Source organism: Carassius gibelio, chromosome B25, assembly GCF_023724105.1.
Source record: "Carassius gibelio isolate Cgi1373 ecotype wild population from Czech Republic chromosome B25, carGib1.2-hapl.c, whole genome shotgun sequence".
Taxonomy (NCBI): Eukaryota; Metazoa; Chordata; class Actinopteri; order Cypriniformes; family Cyprinidae; genus Carassius; species Carassius gibelio.
In genome coordinates this window covers 23,744,712-23,767,211 of record NC_068420.1, presented here as the reverse complement: position 1 = coordinate 23,767,211, position 22,500 = coordinate 23,744,712, and the positions used below count along the sequence as shown (strand labels likewise).

The 22,500-nt window shown below is 37.2% G+C and overlaps 1 protein-coding gene across 1 annotated transcript in view; it reads right to left on the bottom strand.

The window, feature by feature from the left end:
• The window catches only part of LOC128013835 (ATP-binding cassette sub-family C member 3), a gene marked incomplete at both ends in the record, with an annotated part of 24,912 nt that extends 2,962 nt beyond the window's left edge, over nucleotides 1–21,950 (bottom strand). Inside the window, 21 exon segments of the mRNA XM_052597022.1 lie at nucleotides 2,150–2,354; nucleotides 3,508–3,661; nucleotides 4,101–4,212; nucleotides 5,127–5,310; nucleotides 5,387–5,554; nucleotides 5,769–5,945; nucleotides 6,015–6,141; nucleotides 7,418–7,484; nucleotides 7,588–7,672; nucleotides 7,848–7,994; nucleotides 8,094–8,297; nucleotides 9,199–9,291; nucleotides 10,091–10,252; nucleotides 12,995–13,172; nucleotides 14,229–14,459; nucleotides 18,297–18,428; nucleotides 19,021–19,082; nucleotides 19,342–19,458; nucleotides 20,575–20,715; nucleotides 21,570–21,695; nucleotides 21,774–21,950. Coding sequence (XP_052452982.1) covers nucleotides 2,150–2,354; nucleotides 3,508–3,661; nucleotides 4,101–4,212; nucleotides 5,127–5,310; nucleotides 5,387–5,554; nucleotides 5,769–5,945; nucleotides 6,015–6,141; nucleotides 7,418–7,484; nucleotides 7,588–7,672; nucleotides 7,848–7,994; nucleotides 8,094–8,297; nucleotides 9,199–9,291; nucleotides 10,091–10,252; nucleotides 12,995–13,172; nucleotides 14,229–14,459; nucleotides 18,297–18,428; nucleotides 19,021–19,082; nucleotides 19,342–19,458; nucleotides 20,575–20,715; nucleotides 21,570–21,695; nucleotides 21,774–21,950 — 3,049 coding nt within the window.
• Between the last annotated feature and the right edge of the window lie 550 nt (nucleotides 21,951–22,500).

Below are 22,500 nucleotides of genomic sequence, written 5' to 3'. Positions count from 1 at the left end.
AGAGAGACCAGAGGAGACACAGTGTCACTACTGTACACACACACACACACACACACACACACACACACACACACACCTGTGTAAGAGAGACCAGAGGAGACACGGTGTCACTACTGTACACACACACACACACACACACACACACACACACACACACCTGTGTAAGAGAGACCAGAGGAGACACAGTGTCACTACTGTACACACACACACACACACACACACACACACACACACACACCTGTGTAAGAGAGACCAGAGGAGACACAGTGTCACTACTGTACACACACACACACACACACCTGTGTAAGAGAGACCAGAGGAGACACAGTGTCACTACTGTACACACACACACACACACACACACACACCTGTGTAAGAGAGACCAGAGGAGACACAGTGTCACTACTTTACACACACACACACACACCTGTGTAAGAGAGACCAGAGGAGACACAGTGTCACTACTGTACACACACACACACACACACACACACACACACACCTGTGTAAGAGAGACCAGAGGAGACACAGTGTCACTACTGTACACACACACACACACACACACACACACACACACCTGTGTAAGAGAGACCAGAGGAGACACAGTGTCACTACTGTACACACACACACCAGCTTACTGATGGAGAGGAGACGAGAGATGAAGCCAATCAGCAGATATGGGGATTGTTAGGAGGCCATGATGGTCGGAGGCTAATGGGTGAATCTGGCCAGGATGCCGAGGTCACACCTCTACTCTTTACGAAAGACATCCTGGGATTTTTAATGACCACAGAGAGTCAGGACCTCGGTTTAACGTCTCATCCGAAGGACGGTGCTTGTTGACAGTATAGTGTCCCCATCACTACACTGGGGCGCTAGGACCCACACAGACCACAGGGTGTGCGCCCCCTGCTGGCCTCACTAGCACCTCTTCCAGCAGCAACCTCGTTTTCTCAGGAGGTCTCCCATCCAGGTACTGACCAGCTCAGCCCTGCTTAGCTTCAGTGGGCAACCGGTCTTGGGCTCCAGGGTGATATGGCTGCCGGCCACAAATATTATGGAGCTGCACCAAACATTTTACCATATATAGTTCATTTCTTGTCATAAAAAGTAAATTAATAATAGTTCAATATTTAATACATTTAATCATAATTACATATAGAAGTAGTATATGATCAAATGAATATAATTACAATATATTTAATATAATTTAATATTTTATGAGACCTTGACACACAGTCAGGGGGGTCTAACTATGACATAATTTCATGTTTTATAGTTATTCAATGTAAATAAATGTGACATGCCAGTTTTAATATGTAGAATAACGTCTTGGTTACGTATGGTAACCCTTGTTCCCTGAAGGAGGGAACGGAGATGCCTAGTCCCGTCGGTGACCGATGAGAATGGGATCCCTACCAAAGTGCCCCATTAGTACTAGTTTGGGGAACCAGGTCCGAGTGGACCAATACGGCGCCACTAGCAAGACTTGCTCCTCGTCCTCCCGGACTTTGCACAGTGTCTGTGCGAGAAGGCTTACTGGGGGAACACATACTTGCGTAGGTCCCGCGGCCAGCTGTGTGCCGAGAGTTCCTTCGGTCAGGGAGTCGAACAACTGGCAGCGAGAGGTCTCTGGAGAAGCAAACAGGTCTTCCTGAGTGGCTCCGAACCGTCTCCAAATCAACTGGACCGTCAGGGGATGGAGTACGGTTGAGCAGGCCTGGAACGTGAACGTGAACGTGAAGCTGGTATGCATTGCACCTGCTGACCTCTTATACTCACGCATCGATCAGCGGCAGCTGGAGGAAATAATTGCATGCCATGGTGCATTGGTTCGTTTAGTTTACACTCGAAGTAGATCAGTCTATCGAAGCGATATCCCATTCTCATTGGTCGAGAGTGACCGACTGAAAGGGAACAGAGATTTTGAGCAATTTTTGTCTTTTCTTTAGACAAAGGTATCAAAAGCCTGACGAGTTACATGCAGTTTCTAAACGGACATGATGTATTATTATAATGATTTCTCCTTTTTGTTTCCCGTGAGGCAGCATGTGTGTTTGGACCAGTGAATATCGAATCATCTTTGGGTGAACTGTCTCTCGAAACGGTCTGAGCAGTGTTTCAGTGATTACAGAGACTCTAAGCGTACTTTGTGACAGTCCCAGCGCGGCGTAGACCCCGACCCTCGTGGACGTTGTCGTCGTGCTCTTGTTCAGAGCGTCGTTCGTCCACTCGCTCAGCCAGAAGTTGGCTCCGATGGAGGTGGCGCTCTGACAGCCGTACAGGAAACAGATGAAGAGCGACAGCAGCGGCCCGACAGCCTTCGCATACTCCCAATACACCTTCAGCTTCACCTGCAACACACACACACACACACACACACACACACACACACACACACACATGAGACAGACTGGACATGCACCAGTCACTCTAGATGCAGAACTAGCCTGCTGTTAACAGCACTTTCTACAAACCTGATAATAAGATATGGAAAGGAGCAAAACAGAGCATACAACTGTTGATGTTAGTAAAAGCAGGTGATTGACATTCAGAAAATGAGCAATAGATTAAACTAAGAATTATATTTATTACCAGCTATTGGCTAATTATTTATTATCCCTATTTCCAAAATGTAGGACAAGTCTGAATACATTTCAAAACCCTGCCTTTTGCAATGTCTGATGCTATAGAATTTAGATATATATATATATATATATTATACAAATAAATTTTTACAATAAATATTTTATAATATTGGGCTTTGGTTATTTCATAGCATAAAAAAGGGGAAATGAGCAAAGAAAATAAAGAATGAAATTAAACAAATCTGTCAGGATGGGTACAACATATTTTCTTTTGTGTATTCATTTTTTTCTCATAATAAATATTTTATTTAATAAATAAAATAAAATAAATCTGTTAGGATGGGTATTATACATTTTTAATGTCTATTATCTTTAAAGTGAATAACATAAAAATGGGACTTTGCTTATTTTATCTAAAAAATTAAAAAATTAAATAAAAATAAAAAACAAAATAATATTGATCAAGTTTAAATTTAAAACATAATATTGATCATGTTTCATTTTTTGACACTTTCTTGCAATAAAAAAAATTATAATATCTTGCCCTCTATTTTATCGGAAAAAAACAGACATGTAAAATAATAAATAATTAATTTAATTCAATATTTGAATTAAGAAAAACTACCAGGACAGTTACCTATTTTTTTTTTTATGTTTGATAAAATAATAATAATAATAATAATAATAAAATCTGCAATTCATATTTTATAATTTAGTTACTTTATTGCAAAACATAAGAGAGAGAGAGAAATGAACAAAGAAAAAAAAATAAAGAAATTAAAAATTAAACCTGAAAAATAACTGTCAGAATGGGTTGTTTAAATGTAATGTTTTATGTGTGCTTTCCAGCTGTTACAGTGGTGCATCTGGCTGTGAAAGCAGATTCGTGTGGCTGTGGAGCTGGTCTGGAGTCACTCACCCGTCCCGTCTCAGTGGTCTCGGCCTGGATGAGCTTGTCCACCTTCGGATCCTTCTTCTCGGTCGGAGACTCCGGGTGTTTCCTCTCGCTGCAGCGCCGGCGCCGGGACATTTTCTTGGGGTTCTCCGGATCAATCGACATGATGCTCATCTGCCTACAAGAGACAGAAGAGAGACACAGGCTCAGCCCAAAACTCATGCTCTCATAGACGCTCAGATGATTATTCTGGACATCTGTAACCCCCTGAAGAGCATCATCATCATCTACCTCTTTAAAGCAATAGTCACTTCCATGTAGTGTTATGGAAGGCAGGTGTAATTTATTACATTATAACTTTATTAATCCTCTAACATGCATCTAAAGATGAAGCTTATATTCAAAAATTCAAAGAGGAATAAAAACAGCCGTCCACTGAAAGTGATACTAAGTGGTTTTTAACTGGAAATACAGCATGCAAATTTCATGAAGTTGAGGAAAAATAAAAGCAGCGTTTGCCGAGAGCCATGTTTGTCGTCAGGAGAAGTGCTGGTGAAAGCAGAAGTCACAAAGACAAAGCACCTGCAGAGCGAGAGGCATTAAAAATACATGATTACCTCATGAAGTGTCTGCGTGCCTCATTAACCACAGGCTCATTATCCACCATATCTGCGTGATTACTGAGAGCATCTTCAGGGAACTCCTCCTCCTCCTCTTCAACCAACAAATCTGAAAAACCAGCCACACAAATACACACAGAATACAAATCATGAAAAAAAAAAACTATATATACACACACATATTTTTATATATATATATATATATATATATATATATATATATATATATATATATATATATATATATATATATATATATATATATATATATATGAATGATACATATTTTGTATAAATAAATATATTATTTATTAAAAAAAAATTATTTACTTAATATTTTCTAAAATGTTATACAAATATATAGATTATAAATAAATTGCATATATATATATATATATATATATATATATATACAATTCCATCTAAAAATCTAGATTATAAAACATTAATTATTATTTACATTATAAAATAATTAAATGCATATTTTTAATGAATGAATAAATTAATATCTTTGTCAATCAACAACACTGAAAAACCATCAGGAGTCAAAGTGATAAAAAGATCAAAATGAAAGCAATAAATAATAGCAAATACATATAAAAAATATGTGAATTATATACAAATTACTCATATTTAATAATTATATTTAATTATTTATAATAATTATATTGTAATAAAATAAATTAATTAAAAATACATGTATTAATATTTGTTCTAAACAACTACATTTTACCCACTTATAAAATGTTATAAATTATCTAAATATATGATTAAGAAATATGTCATAATATGTATAAAAAATAAATAAATAATAAAAAATATATATAAACTATAAATATTGAATATATATTATATACATTTTATATTAAAATAAATATATAAATAAATTGTTATATGTATTATAACAATTGTTTATAGAAAGATATGTATGAAACACATATTTTCTAATATGTATTATTTAAAATCAATCAGTAACATATCAGGTCCATTTTGGCTGCGTTTGTGAGTAATTGTCCCGTGTACCGGTGATGTCCTCGTCTTCGATGATGTCCTCCAGAGAGTAGTTTCTGAGGAACTCTGCGAAAGCTCCGTTCTCCTTGAGCAGCTGCTGGTAGGAGCCCATCTCTGACACGCGTCCGTCCACCATCACCAGGATGTTGTCCACCTGCGGCAGGAAGCTGATCCCGTGGGTCACCAGGATCCTGGTCTGGAGAGACACACCACAGATGCATTTCTTCTGTTCCTGACCACTGTCTGTCCACACACTCATTCTCAGGCCATACCTTGCCCTTCAGCGCTCCTTCAGGCCCGATCACGTTGTCGAAGATGTGTTTGGCGACGTGAGCGTCGACGGCGGACAGAGGGTCGTCCAGCAGATAGACGTCTGATTCACTGTACAGAGCTCTGGCCAGACTCACTCTCTGCCGCTGACCGCCCGACAGATTGATGCCCTGCACACACACACACACACACACACACTGATGCATGCAGCTACTCCGCATTTACAGAAACAAGCATAACTGCATCGTTTCAACTGATAAGAGGAAATACAATCACATAAACAGTGGAATGCATGTTTAAAAGATAACACATTACAGTATTTCTTCCTATATTTAACATGGCAGCCCTGATGCTCATACAGCAGTACTGTGAGAAGAGCTGCACCTTCTCTCCGATCTCCGTCTGGTCTCCTCCGGGAAGCACTTCCAGGTCAGGGGTCAGAGCGCAGGCCTCCAGCACACAGCGGTACTTCTGCTCCACGTAGGGTCTGCCGAACAGGATGTTGTCTCGGAGCGTGGCGTTCTGGATCCAGGCCTGCTGCGGTACATAAGCCACGGATCCCTGCAGACGAGACGAGCGTCAGACACGGCTTCTCTTGAGCACAGACCGGTCAGGAGATGAACTACACACCCGTATGGAGATCTGACCCTCCATCTTCTCCATCTCTCCCAGCAGGGCACACACCAGAGACGTCTTCCCGCATCCCACGTGCCCCACGACGGCCAGCAGAGAGCCCTGCGGCACCATCACATTAATGCTGCAACACACCACACGCTCGTCACCTTCAGCTGCTGCACCACGGGATCCATCCTGGGATCGTTTCACTTTACTATATTATATTCATTATGTTTTTATTTTGTCTGTTTCTAATTTGTTTTATATATTTCATTTATTTTATTATAGTTTTATTTTATTTTATATTTTATTTTGTTTTGCTAGATTTATTTTATTGTATTATTTTATCTTTATTTTATTATTATTATTTTTTTAATAGATGTTTGTTTTATTTTAATAGATTTTTTATTTTATGTCATATCTATTTATTATATTTTATTTTACATTATTATACATTTTTATAAATTTTTATGTAAAATGTATTTATTATAATATATTATTTTAACATGTTTTATTTTATTTATTTTGTTATATTTTTGTTTTATTCTTATTTTATACTTTATTATTTTATTTTATATAATTTTATCTTTTATTTATTTTATTTAATATTTTACTTTATTCTTTGTCTTATCTTGTTTCTTTTTTTGATCTTATCACTGTTCATCTTTATCACTTTTAAAGGCGCTATATATATTTTTCTCTCTCTCTGTTCTGTATTTGAACATAACACTGTCTCTCGCTAGCTGTACACATGCACATATTCATGAAAAAAAAATGCATGAAAACGTTTTCTCAGAAATGTTGATAATGTACGTTGATAAGTTTGCACTTTTTTTCTAAAGCATGAAGTTCAGAAACCACTTGCGTGTGAACAGCCTTAAGAAACATCAATGCTGTCAGTATAAAGCACTTCTAATACATAGACACCGAATAATGAAGTGACCCTAAATTAAGTCTTTATGCATTTCAGAGCAAAATGAATCATCTGTTTTATAGCTTTAGGATAGATTCTGCACAAAACTGCAGTTGAAGTAAACAGGTGCATCTCAATACATTAAAGTGTCGTTTATTTATTTCAGTAATTCAACTCAAATTGTGAAACTTGTGTATTAAATGAATTAAAATGAAAGTAGTTTTAGTCTTTTAATTGTGATGATTTTGGCTCACATTTAACAAAAACCCACCAATTCACTTTTAAAAAACCTTCTAATTTATTGAGATGCACCTGTAGTCGAGGTCTTTATAAAAGTACACTTTACTGTAACTGTGATGTAAATGAACCTAAGTGAAGGAGGTTGTGCACAAGCCCATATATGGAGATAGTGGGTGTGTATTATGCTAATGATTGCTCCTAACTCTGTGAATCCTCTCTGAGCACATGATAAGATCCGCTGATGTTCGGTGAGCGCGACTCTTACTTGTCGAGAGCGGCCTGGTCTTGTTTGGCCCATGAGAACTTCCCGTTCACGACGCTCACGGCGTACTCTGAAGAGACAGAAAGCGTGAGTCAGCTGAAGTGAGCTGAGAGGAAGGAAGCTTGCAGACAGCACAGATTTCACAATGACTCAGCACGAGCAGATCTGGTTACCGGACGTGTTTGTTCTGTCCACGCTCTCGGGATCCAGCTCATCGTGACTCAGGAAATCCTGGATGCGTTTCAGAGACACGCTGGCCTGATGAACATCACACACAACACTATCAGACACCAGCATGACCAGGCTCTATCAAACAATCACACGTTCAGAACCGAGCCTGCATCCATCTGACACAGAGCAAGCTCACTACTGATTATTAACTTCTGATTATATATATATTTGTGTAATCTTCCAGGAGGAAGCGGAGGCTCACTTGTACGATGCTGCTGATGACATTAGGAAGCATGTTTAACGGGAACCTCAAGATGTTGAACAGAGACAGAGACACGAAGGCCTTCTCTGCGTCCAAGATGTTGTCCTTATCCACAGACACGAACACAGCGAACGTGGTCAAAGCCACCTGAACACAACAACCAGCACAGATTCAGACCTCAGACGGTTATAGATCGAGCACTTCATCAGACATCTGAAAGAGAAGATGGAGAAGGAGATGAGTTACGAGGAAGGGTGCGCTGATCCAGGCCATGGTGGAGAGAGCGCTCAGATACGCCGTCTTGCGCAGCACATTCAGCTCCTTCTGACGGATCTGCAGGATCTTCTCCTTGAAGGAGGTTTCCCAGGCGTACAGCTTCAGCACCTTGATACCGTTCAGGATCTCGTTCATCAGCTTGATGCGCTGGTCCTTGTACTTCATCTGCTCCACCTGCGCAGTTTTATTCAGATTCAGCATTCACTTTCAGGTGTCTACAGTGCATTTGTAGTTTAGTTTTAGTTAAAGATTTTGTAAATATGTATAAAATATATTTGTATATATATAAAATATATTTTTATATATATAAAATATATTTATATATATATATATATATATATATATATATATATATATATATATATAAAAATATATTTTATATATATATAAATATATTTTATATATATAAAAATATATTTTATATATATATATATATATATATATATATATATATATATATATATATAAATATATTTTATATATATAAATATATATATATATATATATATATATATATATATATATATATATATATATATATATATATATATATATATATATATATATATATATATATATATATATATTTATTTTTATTTTATTTTTTTCATAACATTTTTTTTGTTTATTTCAAGTAACATAAATGTTTTTTATGGTTACAGTTAACGATAATAATCATGACCATAACTGATCAGCTTACAAAAGTTGTGAAAAAAAAAATGTGAAAAAAGTGTTCAAATTGAACTTGACACTGCAAATAATGAAAATGTTTTTATGCTTTTAGACACCGCACCAGATGTTTGGCTTGATTTGCGATCTGTCTCTTATAGAGGAAATGCTGACTCACTAGAAATGTCACCTAAATGTGAAACCTGATAAGCTGGAGCTGTGAAAACCTCAGAGCAGATGTCAATATTGATGAGCACGAGAACTGAACGCTGATGAAGAGAAGAGAAGAGAAGAGAAGAGAAGAGAAGTGAAGAGAAGAGAAGAGAAGAGAAGAGAAGAGAAGAGAAGAGAAGAGAAGAGAAGAGAAGAGAAGAGAAGAGAAGAGAAGAGAAGAGAAGAGCCTAACCTGGTATGTTCTGGTCTTCATGGCGATGAAAGCGTTGAACGGGATCAGCAGAACCATCACAGCGACACCGGCCAGAACCGACGCACCCAGATTCTGAACACAGCACAATCACAGCCTTCATTACTTCAGTCTCACATCAGCTTAGGCCTAGGATTTACTCATTTTGTATTTTTGTCATTTTCATCAGTTTTTGTTTTTTAAATATATCCCTGTATTTTTATTTAATTTAGGGGCCATGTCCTTCTGACCAGCCTGTTCCCCTGTTGTGTGCCCTGCCCTATTGTGGACTGTCTTACTACATCAGCTGTGTTTCACGCTTGTTAATAAACTGTTCCCCCCTGATAATTCTGCATCTGGGTCCTCCCTTGCTAAATCCTGACATTTTTATGTCTCTATATTTTTTTATTAATTGTATTTATTAATTTATGAACACATCAAATTATATTATGAATTATTAATTTATTAATAATTATTTATAGTAGCAATTCATTTAACTAAGTATTTGGTTTGCATTAAATAATAATTTTGCCATTTCAGTAATTTATTTCAACCTTTATTATATTTCAAGTTTTTTTTTATAATTATTATTTTTTTTAGATTATGTTTTGTTCATATTTTTAACATAACATTTGCAGAACAATAAAATTGTCAATTTTAAACTCAATGTGTTGATTTCCCGTATTACCTTTATTGTTAAAACATTCTGCCTTTTAAAGGAAGTTGCTTTTTATTTCTCTGCATGATCATATAGCCAGAAGCATGCAGATTTGCATTCCGTATCTCTTTCAGAGCACATTTTTCTAAGAGAAGCGTTATGTGTGAATATGATTATCCTCTGAACAATAGAAGCCAGAGGAAGCATGTAAATGTATTGAAATGAGCATCAGCGCACCTGCCAGAGGAAGAAGAGCGCCAGCATGATCTGCAGCGGCGCTGACCACAGCATGTTCAGGAAGGTGGTGAGATCCATGAAGCACTGAGCATCCACAGACATCAGGTTCACCACCTCGCCCACCGTCGACGAGCGCTTGGCCTCGTTCGTGATCACCAGAGACTGCAGAGAGCCACAAGAGACTGTCAGAGAGCTATTCAATTACACTGCTCGAGAAAATAATAACCAGCAAATCTGTAGTGAGCAAACACGCTCCCACAAAATCTCTTTTCCCCGTCACAATACATTCATTTCTACTATCATTTCAACTCGATTTTATGCATCGGTAATTCAATTCAAAGTGGATAAAAAGTAATAAATAGCATTGTTGTCAAACGTGTCCACAAACTAGCAAATACAGTAAAAGTCTTTGTTTTTATTATCATAATACAAAAACAAAAGCAGCAGTTATTCAATTTAAAAGGGTTGCACATTTGTCAATAAATAATAATGAATAATATCTTTGTAAGTTGTAACTTTGGCACCAATTGTAAAGATTTGAATAATGAAAAAAAGGCAAATAATCTGAAGTTTTACATTTCTGTTGGCTATGTTTTTTACAGTGTATCTATTTGCATATGATTCAGCACATTATATGCTAATCCCAGCGTAATAAAACTAAACCGAAACTGGACGAAAAGCCTCTTTTTTAAAGTTTCTCATTGTGCAAGTGTGTAAATGTTAATATTAGTGTGTGTGTACATGTGTGTGTGTGTGCGTGTGTGTGTGTGCGTGTGTGCATGTGTGTGTCTGTGCATGTGTGTGTGTGTGTGTCTGTGCATGTGTGTGTGTTTCTGACTTCCTTTTTCATCTTCAGCTTCCCCAGAAGGTCTAAAATAATGGGGTAATAAAAGTTTATACAAGAAAAGTACAGTCAGATGTCTTGTTTTTTTTTGTTTTTTTTAACACACTGGTCCTTCAGTACCATAGTATATATCAGAGTAGTTGATGCATTGAACTGTTCATGCATTTTTCTACTGCAGTATCCTGTGACGAAGCAGATTAATGGTTGTTTCAGGAATATCGATGGCTACGGATAGACACACCTGTGAACACTGAGGTATTACGCTGATCTGGGTAAAAGAGCACAAATGTGTGTGAACGCCCTTCACACCTTACACAACTCTGATCCCTACTCTACTGTCTTCTGTGACTCATGTAGAGCAGAGGCAGAATCACTCAGAAGCTGCACTTCACTTAAATCTCTGTCTGCTGGTCACATGACTGCTGTCATGCTTGATCTAACATAACATTAAAACACAAGTTCATTTATTATGCATGTTTTAATTTTTATTGCATTTTTAAATATTTTTCAAGCTGAGAGTGCAAATAAATATAAAAATGATGCTTTCTAACTGCATTGTCACACAGAATAAGCAGTTCTTCAGCATGTGTATGTGTATGAGAGCAGGGGTAGACCAATATGTGTTTTTCAGGGACGATGCTGATACTGATTATCACAGATCAAGCAGACCGATAACCAATATTTTAAACCGATATATATATATGTGTTTTATTACAGGGGTAAAAATGTAAATTAATGTCAAAATTATGAAAAACAAAGGCTCTGAAAAAACTTTATTTTAAATGCTGTTAAATGATATCGGCAAATTGGTTTTGAAAATGACGACAACCATAGGAAAAAACAAAAGTTTAATATCGGTGCCGATAATCCGTCGACTCCTAAAAGAGAGGTCTTTCGCAATACTCACAACATCTTTCTCAAAACAGGTGTAAGAAGATTTAATGTTTATATTGTAAAAGTACCTGCTGCTTTTGACACTCAGATATATAGTCATAACAAGAATAACATGTTCAAGTGCAAGTATCTGTTGATATAAGCTTGAGTATCAGAGTTTAGAGTTTCCCTTGAGGCTGAATGCAGTTTCTCTGACATCTACCGTACGATCTTATCTACATTTATAATAATAATAAAGTCAAACCTGTAATATGGTATGTTCTGAGTTCTGAAAGGTACAGTTTCTAATGCAATGAACTCTCAATGTGATTCTTATTTATTATTTATCCCTTAACTTGCTTTAGAAAATATGGTTCAACCGAAAAAATGAAAATGTAGTCATCATTTACTCATATGGTTCCCATACGATTTGTGCCACAGAATAAAAAAATAAATCAGGTAAATAAAAAGATTTAAATGGAAATAAACTCTGAATTATGACTTTCTTTCATGCAATTCCAAGTTTATATCTGTAAATTGTATTTATTTATTTATTTAAATTTTTATTGTTTATTTTTTTCCACCATTCAATAAAAAAATAAATAAACTGGTATTGTTACTTTCATCTCACAATTCAGACTTTTATTCTTACAATTCTGTTTACATACAATATATTTCTGAAACGCAAGGGGAAAAGTCTGAATTGTAAGATAAAAAGACATTAAATAAATAATTTAATTATTTTTTTATTTTTATCCTGCGGAGGAAGAAAAGCTTCCATGGGTTACAACCCTGTATGCAATATTTGCATGTACTATGCATTTCTTTCCTCTGCTTAACACAAAAGACATTCTGAAAGAATGATATACTATTTTATTTGTTCTTAATATTTTGAACTTTCCCTTTAAATATTTCACTATTTTCCCTTGTCATCAAAACCTGTGTGCCAAAAACCAAAGCATGAGGAGCCCACTGACTTCCACTGTTGTTAAAAGGATTCAAAATATCTTATTTCATGGTCCAAAAAAAGAAAGGTTTGAAAGTCAATGATGACAGAATGTCCAAGTACAACAAAGATTATTCTGTTCGGTCGCCACTAACCAGCATAAACCAGTCTTGACAGAACATGGATTTGTACTGGTCTGAGTGAGTCCTTATGTGCAGAGAGACTGTTGACTAGTGTGTACCTTCCTGTAAATGGCTCCGATGATTCCCGTGCGCAGCCTCATGCCCGTGACAAAGCAGTACTGAAAGTGCTGATGTAAGATGAGGGTCTGTAAGAGGGAAGCTCCGAACATCAGGAACGCCAGTGAAAAACCCCACCACGACGGGGCCTGACGCTGCTTGGTGAAGTCAATCAACATCCTGACAACCAAAGCAGAATCACTTTAAAACCACACCTCTGTGCATCCTTGGTTTCATGCAACATAGTTTCTTGCAAGAAAGTAGTTTGTAGCAGCAGCAATGTCAAGGTCCATTCCCAGTCAATGCATTTACATTTAGTCATAAACTGCATACACTACCAGTCAAAAGTTTGGGATGAGTAAGATTTTTTTCTGTTTCTTCTGCTCACCAAGGCTGCATTTCTTTGATCCAAAATACAGTAAAAATCTATTAAACTGTAATTTATATCTGTGTTAAATCATCAAATTTTCATGATTTCTGAAGATCATGTGGCACTGAGACTGGAGCAATGATGCTGAAAATACAGCGGAGCATCACAGAAATACATTACACTTTAAAACAGATTCACACAGAAAATAGATGTTTTACATTATAATAATATTTCACAATTTGTATTATATTTTCTGAACAGAAGAGACTTCTTTCAAAAACACTGAAAAATCTTAATTATTTCAAACTTTTGACTTGTGATTCAAAATGTTAAAAAGGTCTTTAGAGAAGCATATTTGCATGATATTTGTATTTTAAAACATGAGTAAAGAGAAAAGCATACAGCACATTATGCAAATTATTTTGCAGGGTTCCATGCAAAACAGTGTTATAAAAGATCATGTTTACAGCACTTTCCAGCTAATCAGCGCATTTCATGTTTGCTCTTCCTGTTACAAGCAAACAAAATAAATCCCAGCGGGTAATAAAACCCAGGTCTAGGTAAATGTTAAAGGAACACGGCAGCTATTCGTTATCAAACTGCAAATAATTACAGCTGTTCTTACGGACGGACTAAATCAATCGCTTTAATATTTTAATTATGAAATTAATGAAAACAGAAGGTCATCACAGCCCTGTGAGTGTGAACATCTGCTGTAAATAACCAGTACAGAAGAGTGACTAAACCTCACTTACTGGCAGCTTTATCATGTTATGAATCATATCACTACATTCCCATCATAAAATCATGACTAATTATGACCCTAGTGTTCCTCTTTGACTGGGAATGAAGCAGTGGGACTTCACCTGAGCAGCTGAGGGTTCACGAAGGTAATAAGATCCTGGAGTAGTTTGAAAGCCGAGCCGATGAGGAAGTAGGGCCCAAAAGCCCTTAGAAGGGCCCTCAGGAACGAGGGCTGCCTCGCCTCCTTCTGTTTGGACAGAAGAACCTCCTCCTCAGGACTGACGCTCACGTGGTTGGGTTCAGCGCCTGGGCCTGTCTTCCTGAACGCTGCCTGGTCCTTCACGCTCTGCTCGCTGCACAGAAAAACAAGAGTGGCTGATCTTCCGTGGCTAGGATGACTCTTTTAGTAGCAGCAGCAATGTCAAGGTCCATTCCCAGTCAATGCATTTACATTTAGTCATTTATCCAAAGTGGCTTACAGATGAGGACAGTGGAAGCTATCAAAATCAACAAAAGAGCAATGATATACAAGTGCTATTACAAATCTCAGTTAGCTTAACACAGTACATGTGGCAATGGCTTTTAAGTAATATAATAAATAAAAAGAAATCAAATAGAATAGAAAAAGAATAGAGCAAGCCAGTGTTAGATGTCTTTTTTGCTTTTGTTAATTGTAAAGGTTTAATGTAAGGCCGTAAAAGTGATTTTGTGCCTCTTTAGGGATGGCACAATCAAGTGATGTTTACTTGCAGAATGCACATAAGTCTGAAGTAATAAATTTAGGTAAAGGGGTGCAGAGCCAGTGGTGGTGTATTCTTTTTGTCTCATTAAAAATTAATCTTTCTGCCCCGTTCTGGATTAATTGTAAAGGTTCGATAGAACTGGCTGGAAGACCGGCCAAGAGAGCATTGCAATAGTCCAGCCTGGACAGAACAAGAGCTTGAACAAGGAGTTGTGCAGCATGATCCGAAAGAAAGGGCTTGATCTTCTTGATGTTGAATAAAGCAAATCTGCAGGATCGGACAGTTTTAGCAATGTGGTCTGAGAAAGTCAGCTGATCATCAATCATAACTCCAAGGCTTCTAGCTGTTTTTGAAGGAGTTATGGTTGATGTGCCTAACTTGATGGTGAAATTGTGATGGAACGATGGGTTTGCTGGAATCACAAGCAGTTCTGTCTTGGCAAGGTTGAGTTGAAGGTGATGGTCCTTCATCCAGGAAGAAATGTCTGTTAGACAAGCTGAGATGCGAATAGCTACCGTCGGATCATCAGGATGGAATGAGAGGTAGAGTTGAGTGTCATCAGCATAGCAGTGGTATGAAAAGCCATGTTTCTGAATGACAGAACCTAATGATGCCATGTAGACAGAGAAGAGAAGTGGTCCAAGAACTGAGCCCTGAGGCACCCCAGTAGTTAAAGTGAAGTGAAGTGAAAGTGACATTCAGCCAAGTATGGTGACCCATACTCAGAATTTGTGCTCTGCATTTAACCCATCCGAAGTGCACACACACAGAGCAGTGAACACACACACACACACACACACACACACACCACACACACACACACTGTGAACACACACCCGGAGCAGTGGGCAGCCATTTATGCTACGGCGCCCGGGGAGCAGTTGGGGGTTCGATGCCTTCCTCAAGGGCTCCTCAGTCGTGGTATTGAAGGTGGAGAGAGAACTGTACATGCACTCCCCCCACCCACAATTCCTGCCTGCCCGGGACTCAAACTCACAACCTTTCGATTGGGAGTCCGACTCTCTAACCATTAGGCCACAACTTCCCCTTAAACTTCCCCTTAAACTTCCCCTTAAATGTTGTGACCTGGACACCTCACCTCTCCAAAATACTTTGAAGGTCCTATCTGATAGGTAAACTCAAACCATTGAAGTGCGGTTCCTGAGATGAAATTTGCCAGAAGGATTGATAGGAGGATCTGGTGGTTAACCGTGTGAAAAACTTGGACAGGTCCAGCAGGATAAGTACTGAAGATTTGGATTCTGCTCTTGCCAGTCTTAGAGCTTCAACAACTGAGAGCAAGGCCATCTTGATTGAATGTCCACTTCTGAAGCCAGATTGGTTGCTGTCAAGGAGATTGTTGTGTGTGAGAAATGTAGAAACTTGGTTGAACACAGCTCGTTCAAGTGTTTTTGCAATGAAAGGAAGAAGGGAAACTGGTCTGTAGTTCTCTAAAAGAGAGGTTGAGGTTGGGTTTCTTAAGTAATGGCTTATACGTGCCTGTCTAAATGATGAGGGGAAAACACCAGTGTGGAGGGATGTGTTGATGATGTGAGTGAGTGCAGGTACAACTTCAGGAGAAATGGCTTGAAAAAGATGAGATGGAATAGGATCAAGCGGGCAAGTTGTAGGGTGATTAGAAAGGATTTGTTTTGAGACTTCTGCCTCAGAGAGTGAAGAGAAGGATGTAAATGAGTGTAAGTTTGCTGGTGATATGAGCTTGACTGATTGTGGTGTGGAAAATTGTGCACTAATGTGTTTGATTGTATTAATGAAAAACGTTGCAAAGTCGTCAGCTATTAGAGATGAAGCAGGAGAGGGAGGAGGAGGACAAAGAAGTGAGGAAAATGTTTTAAAAAGCATGCGAGAGATGAATTGTTTGTTTTGTTATGGTAGTATGTCCTTTTAGCAGAGGAGACATTAGCAGAGAAAGAAGATAGGAGTGACTGATACACAATAAGATCAGTAGTATTTTTGGACTTGCGCCACACCCTTTCAGAAGCTCTAAGCTTAGAACGGTGTTCATGTAGAACATAAGATAACCAAGGGGCAGAAGGGTGTTACGGGCTGGCCTGGAAGATAAGGGGCAAACAGTGTCTAAACTAGATGTAAGAGTGGAGCAGAAAGTATCAGTAGCACTGTTTGCATCAAAAGATGCTAACAGTTTAGGGGAAGGAAGTGAAGATGAAACCACATCTGATAGCCGGGAGGGTTACGCTGAAAGATGACATGTGGAAGTGTTTGTGTTGTGTCAGGGACCATGTTGAGGTTAAGAGTGAGGAGGAAGTGATCCGAGGTGTGCAGTGGAGTAACCAGAACATGATCAGTGAAGCAGCGTTGTGTGTAAATAAGCTCCAGTTGGTTGCCTGATTTGTGAGTATCAGTAGCTGACACTCGGTTGAGATCGAAAGAGGTAAGCAGAGTGTGGATGCATGAAATGAACATATGTGATGCTGAATGCGATGACTGTCAAATGCATGAATGTAAAAAATAAATAAAAAAAATAAACCCTTCTGTACTTGAGAGCAAATCTGAATCTGGACTAACATGTGTCATTCTGCACCAAAAACAACTGAAAGATAGAATTTGTTTGCATTCTGAACGTGGCTTGTGCATACTCATGAAAAATACCCTAGCAACCACCCATCACCCAAGCAACTGCTTAGTAACAATTACACATTTAAATATATTAATTATGAATGACTGTATTACAAGTTATCAATTATAAGAACAGAAGCTCATCATAGTCCTGTGAAAAAAAAAAAAATACTACTCAACACAAAATTTCACAGAAAAAAACTAAGAAATCAACACAAGATTTCCTAGGTCCGTATTGTAGTAAAAACTGTATTAAATAAAGTAGTTTTTATGAATTAAATTAATTACACACACTATTTGATTAGTAAAATTTTACTTAACCATTCAAATGGAATCCTGAAAAAAAATTTTTAACAGAAAACACAGAATTTGGTAAAAATAAAAGAAAATTTGAGCAAAAATGTATAGTGCCCTAATTTTTTTTTTTTTTTTTTACTTTAATAAATTGTCATTTAAATATATACGTTTTCTGATTTTAATTAATTAGACATGCTTTTTGAATATTAAAATTTAGTTACAGAAATAGAGTCCAAAAAATATAAATAAATAAAAACATTGTATATATATATATATATATATATATATATATATATATATATATATATGTAAACATTTTAATTTCATATAACCAAAAAAAAAAAGAATTTAAAAAAAAAAAAAAACTGATTACATAGGGATCTATTCAACTAACTAAATAAATAAATAGAATAAAAAAAAACGTAGCACAGTGTTGCTTACAATAATGTAAACAAGAAAAGGCATTCACAAGCTATTGAACTTACACAACGTGACAGTGACTGTAAAATCCTTGGACTGAATGATTGAATCATAATCTATTTGAATTCATACCTCTGTGCTTTGGATTTCTCCTTCTCCCATTCATTGAGCAGATTGGGAACCACCAGCTCTGAACTGTCGTCCTTGTTCAGAGACCACAGATCTTTATTCTCTAGTGGAGATTTATAGCCTTTGATCGCCATGCTGAAGAACAGAAACAAATATACGTCTCTGAAACATCTTAAAACAACACTAATGTTGGAACTGAACAGTCATTCTGCTTTTTATTTTAGTAGTTCATGTTGAATTAAAGGGACGGTTCACTCAAAAATGATAATTCAGTTATCATTTACTCATGTTGTTCCAAACCTGTATGACTTTCTGTCCTATACAGAACACAAATAAGCAGATAGTATGAAGAATTGGTGCCAACACTAAGAAATCACTGAAAATATCTTCTATTATGTTTCAGAGAAGGAGGAAGGTGATATAGGTTTAGAAAGTTAGATAGTTTTGGTCAACTATCCCTTTAAATCAGGGTAAACCCAGGGAACAAGTTTAGGTTTTAAAAACACTGTGGGAGCATTGGTTTGAATTGTTTCTAAAAAAGTATACATTTTCTTAATGCTGTTTAAAGGTTAAAAAAACCCTTCTTATAACATTTGAGTAAAAATGAAATCATAAGGACGTTCTGAGAATGTTTTCTTTCAGCGTTATGAGAATATAAATCAAATGGTCAGTGTTCGTTAAGTCATGAGAATGAGAAACAGAAACTGTTAATACTTCATTTACTCACCTAGTAAACCACCAAAAGGTCATTTTGGAGATGAACCCAGCAGTCGTTTCTGGACATACATTCTGAAAATCAGATGAAAACAGTTTAGTTTGCTGCTCTGACCTTTCCATGACCTTTCTAATGTTCAAAGGATTCAATCATCCACAGTTTGTGGCACTAAATTATTGTTTTATTCAATCTTGTGTTATGAAAGCATGATGGTTACTGCTGGCCCTTGTATTGGATTTTGTCATTTTCCTTGCCTTTGAGTAGATAAAACACACACACACACTCTCTCTCTCTCTCACACACACACACACACACACACACACACTGACTTACAGGATCTGTGACCACAGTGGAGAAGTGAGGAGGCTTTTCATTGAAGCAGGACAGGATGAGTTGAAGCAGGGTGAGGCTGAAGTAAATGTAGAACGTCGTGAACCTCAGCTTGTCATTCTGAAAACAGAGAAAGATGCTTTATGAAGTAATCACAAGATCTCGACATGCCACATCACAAACGCCCCCAGCCCAGCTCTTTATGAGCTCACAGATCTGAGATATCTAGTTCTTATTTCATTTCACTGTCGGACTAAGCTTGTTCACATTTGTTCACATTCACCCCAAAGCCTCGCCATCAGACCCACTGTTTGTCAGGAATAGGACCAGGAAGTTTACATCAACTGACAAAGAGCTCACTTTTAGTTTTGCATCCTCATTAAGCGAACACCATCCAACAAATTTGACTTTTTTATTATCATCATATCTGGAAAATGTAAATGCACATCACTCACAAACAATACTAGAAGTATAAAAATAATTCTGAAAATATAACATGCAAAACATGCACAAACAATAAAGAATTAAAATAATATATCTGAAAAATGCATAATTTCACAACATGCACAGACAGTACTATATAACAGTAATAAATTAATATATCTTTAAAAAGAATCACATGCAAAACATGCACAGACAATATTATATATTTAAATTAATATATCTGAAAAATGCATAATACGTAACATGTATAAATAATAATAATAATATCATCATACATTTTTATGCATAATATTTGAGCGTTCCTGTAGAGAGCAAGGCATCTCATGGGTTTAATTTCCAGTAAATGCATGAAGTAAATAAATATAATTAAATGCAATGCAATTCACTTTATAAAAAAAGGATCTGTCAAATGCATAAAACTGATTCTTCAAAATTCAAAAACAGATGGCATTTGTCATAACCAGTAGCACGAATCACTTATTTGAGTTGGAAAACAGTATCAGCCTTGATCTATGTTTGTCTCTCTGTGAGTTAGGTAAGCCGTCTTGAAGCAGCTCTTAAGAACAACAGCAGCACTATTCTCTCAAATCAGTCATGGCCTTAACTGAACTCCTTCAGCGCCAAGAAAACGCTCAGCATGTAGGTCAAAAGAAATAAAACAGGAGGAAAAGTGCAGAAGGGGGAGAGAGTCCCACATTACTGAGAGATGACTGTGCTGGCAGAGCATTTATGTGGTTAGACTGAAATGAACGGATTCATACTAAAACATCTACTTCAAACCCACACACTAACCTCTGCCTGACTGGCATTCATGATTTTGGAGCGGAAAGGCACGATGGCACACAGAACTGAGAGTGTCCAAAATATGAAGAGCACACCGGATGACTGCACTCCTTTCAGCCTCTCGAACTGGATCAGGAACGTGGCTAACAACTAGAAGACAGCAGAGACACCCAGAGCTCATACACTATATACTATATATATATATATTATTAGGATATTTAATGGTGGAAAATTACATGACAAAACTCTATTTAGTTCAATTGCATTACACATTTTAGAAAATATAATCAGACTACTTTTAGATTACTCGTGAGCTAGCTCATTTATCACATTGATTTGGACAAAATGCACAAACAACATCAGTATTATTTTATGTTTTCTTTATATTTAATATATAATATTTGACCATTCCTGTAGAGCATGGCGTCTCAGATCATGAGCTCAAGTCCCAAGTTAATGCATGAAGTCATTAAATTATAAATAAATGATAAATCATTTTATTGAAGAATCGAAATCAGGTGGCATTTGTTATAACCGGCAGCAAGAATTGAAAAACAGCAGCTAGTGGAGTGACAGTGTGATTTTAGGTGAATTTTATCATAACACAAGACATAGTCAGGGTTATTATAGTCACTTAAACCATAACAATATATTTTTGTTACTTGAATTAAAATAAACATTAACTGGGAGTTAGTTTCCGAGCCAAAATTTCAACATGATTTGTTTTTTCATGACTTTTGTTCACTGTAATTAAGCAGACAGTTTTTTACCACTGTGCTTTTATAGAAGTGAACAGTAGTGCCTGAACTGCACAGATTCATAACACTATTCATGTGCCCCGTGTCCATGCTGCTGATGTGTTGATCTGCTGTTAGACATTCATCCAAATGATGAGAACGAGTCATTGTTCAATAAAGGCTTTTTCAGGACCAGAGAGAAAGTTTTGAGCTCTGAAAGCTCTTTGTACATTGCAAAAGATATTAAGATCTGCTTTTCTCACTCACCATCGACATGCCAAGTACTAGAGGAGTAATGAAGTATACTGGCGGTTTAAGCTGATTCTGGTTCATCTCATGAAATGTAGAGAACAGGTCTGTCCAGCATACGATCCACAAGATCAAGCCGAGAGCCTGCACACACACATATGATGAATCATTACAACCAGATAAAAGAGAACGGAACATACACAAGTGCTTGACATCTCCCACCGTTTTGATTCTGTTCAGTATAGACATCATGATGTAGCCTCTGTTGCTCATCTTGAGGTAGAGGATGTAGAAAGGAGCCGTCAGCCAGAGGAAGATGCAGGGAGTCCATGGCAGGACAGACAGCTGAAAGCATGCTGGGAGATCTGGAAGGTTTGTGTGCTTCGTGAAATTAGAGTCCTGAGAAAAGAGAAACACCAACATGAACACAAGACTGCACATGTACAGCAGCACGAAGAACAGTTAGTGGATGCACTGAACGGACTCTTAAGACATGCAGCGAAATACTGAACCTTAATCATGAAACTGAACTATTTTCAGGCCTAAAATCAGAATTTCACTTTTTCTTTCATTTAACTGCAAAATATTATTAGCTATCCAACCTTTTATAGAACTGTGTATCATCGGCATAGGAGTGGTAGGACATTTCTTAAAAATGGCACCCAAGGGAAGCATGTTAAGCGAAAAAAGAAGAGGGCCTAAAATGGATCCTTGGGGCACACCGCATGACAAAGGAGTTGACGAAGAAGAAAACTTCCCAATGCTCACTGAGAAGCTTCTGTCTTTAAATAAGAGGTCAACCACTGCAGAGCGACCCTGTGAATACCCACCAACTTTTCCAACCGATGTAACAGAATACTATGATCAATTGTATCGAAAGCCGCACTTAAAACCAACAAAATAAGAACCGCATGTGAACCAGTATCAAACACTTGCCAAAGGTCATCGC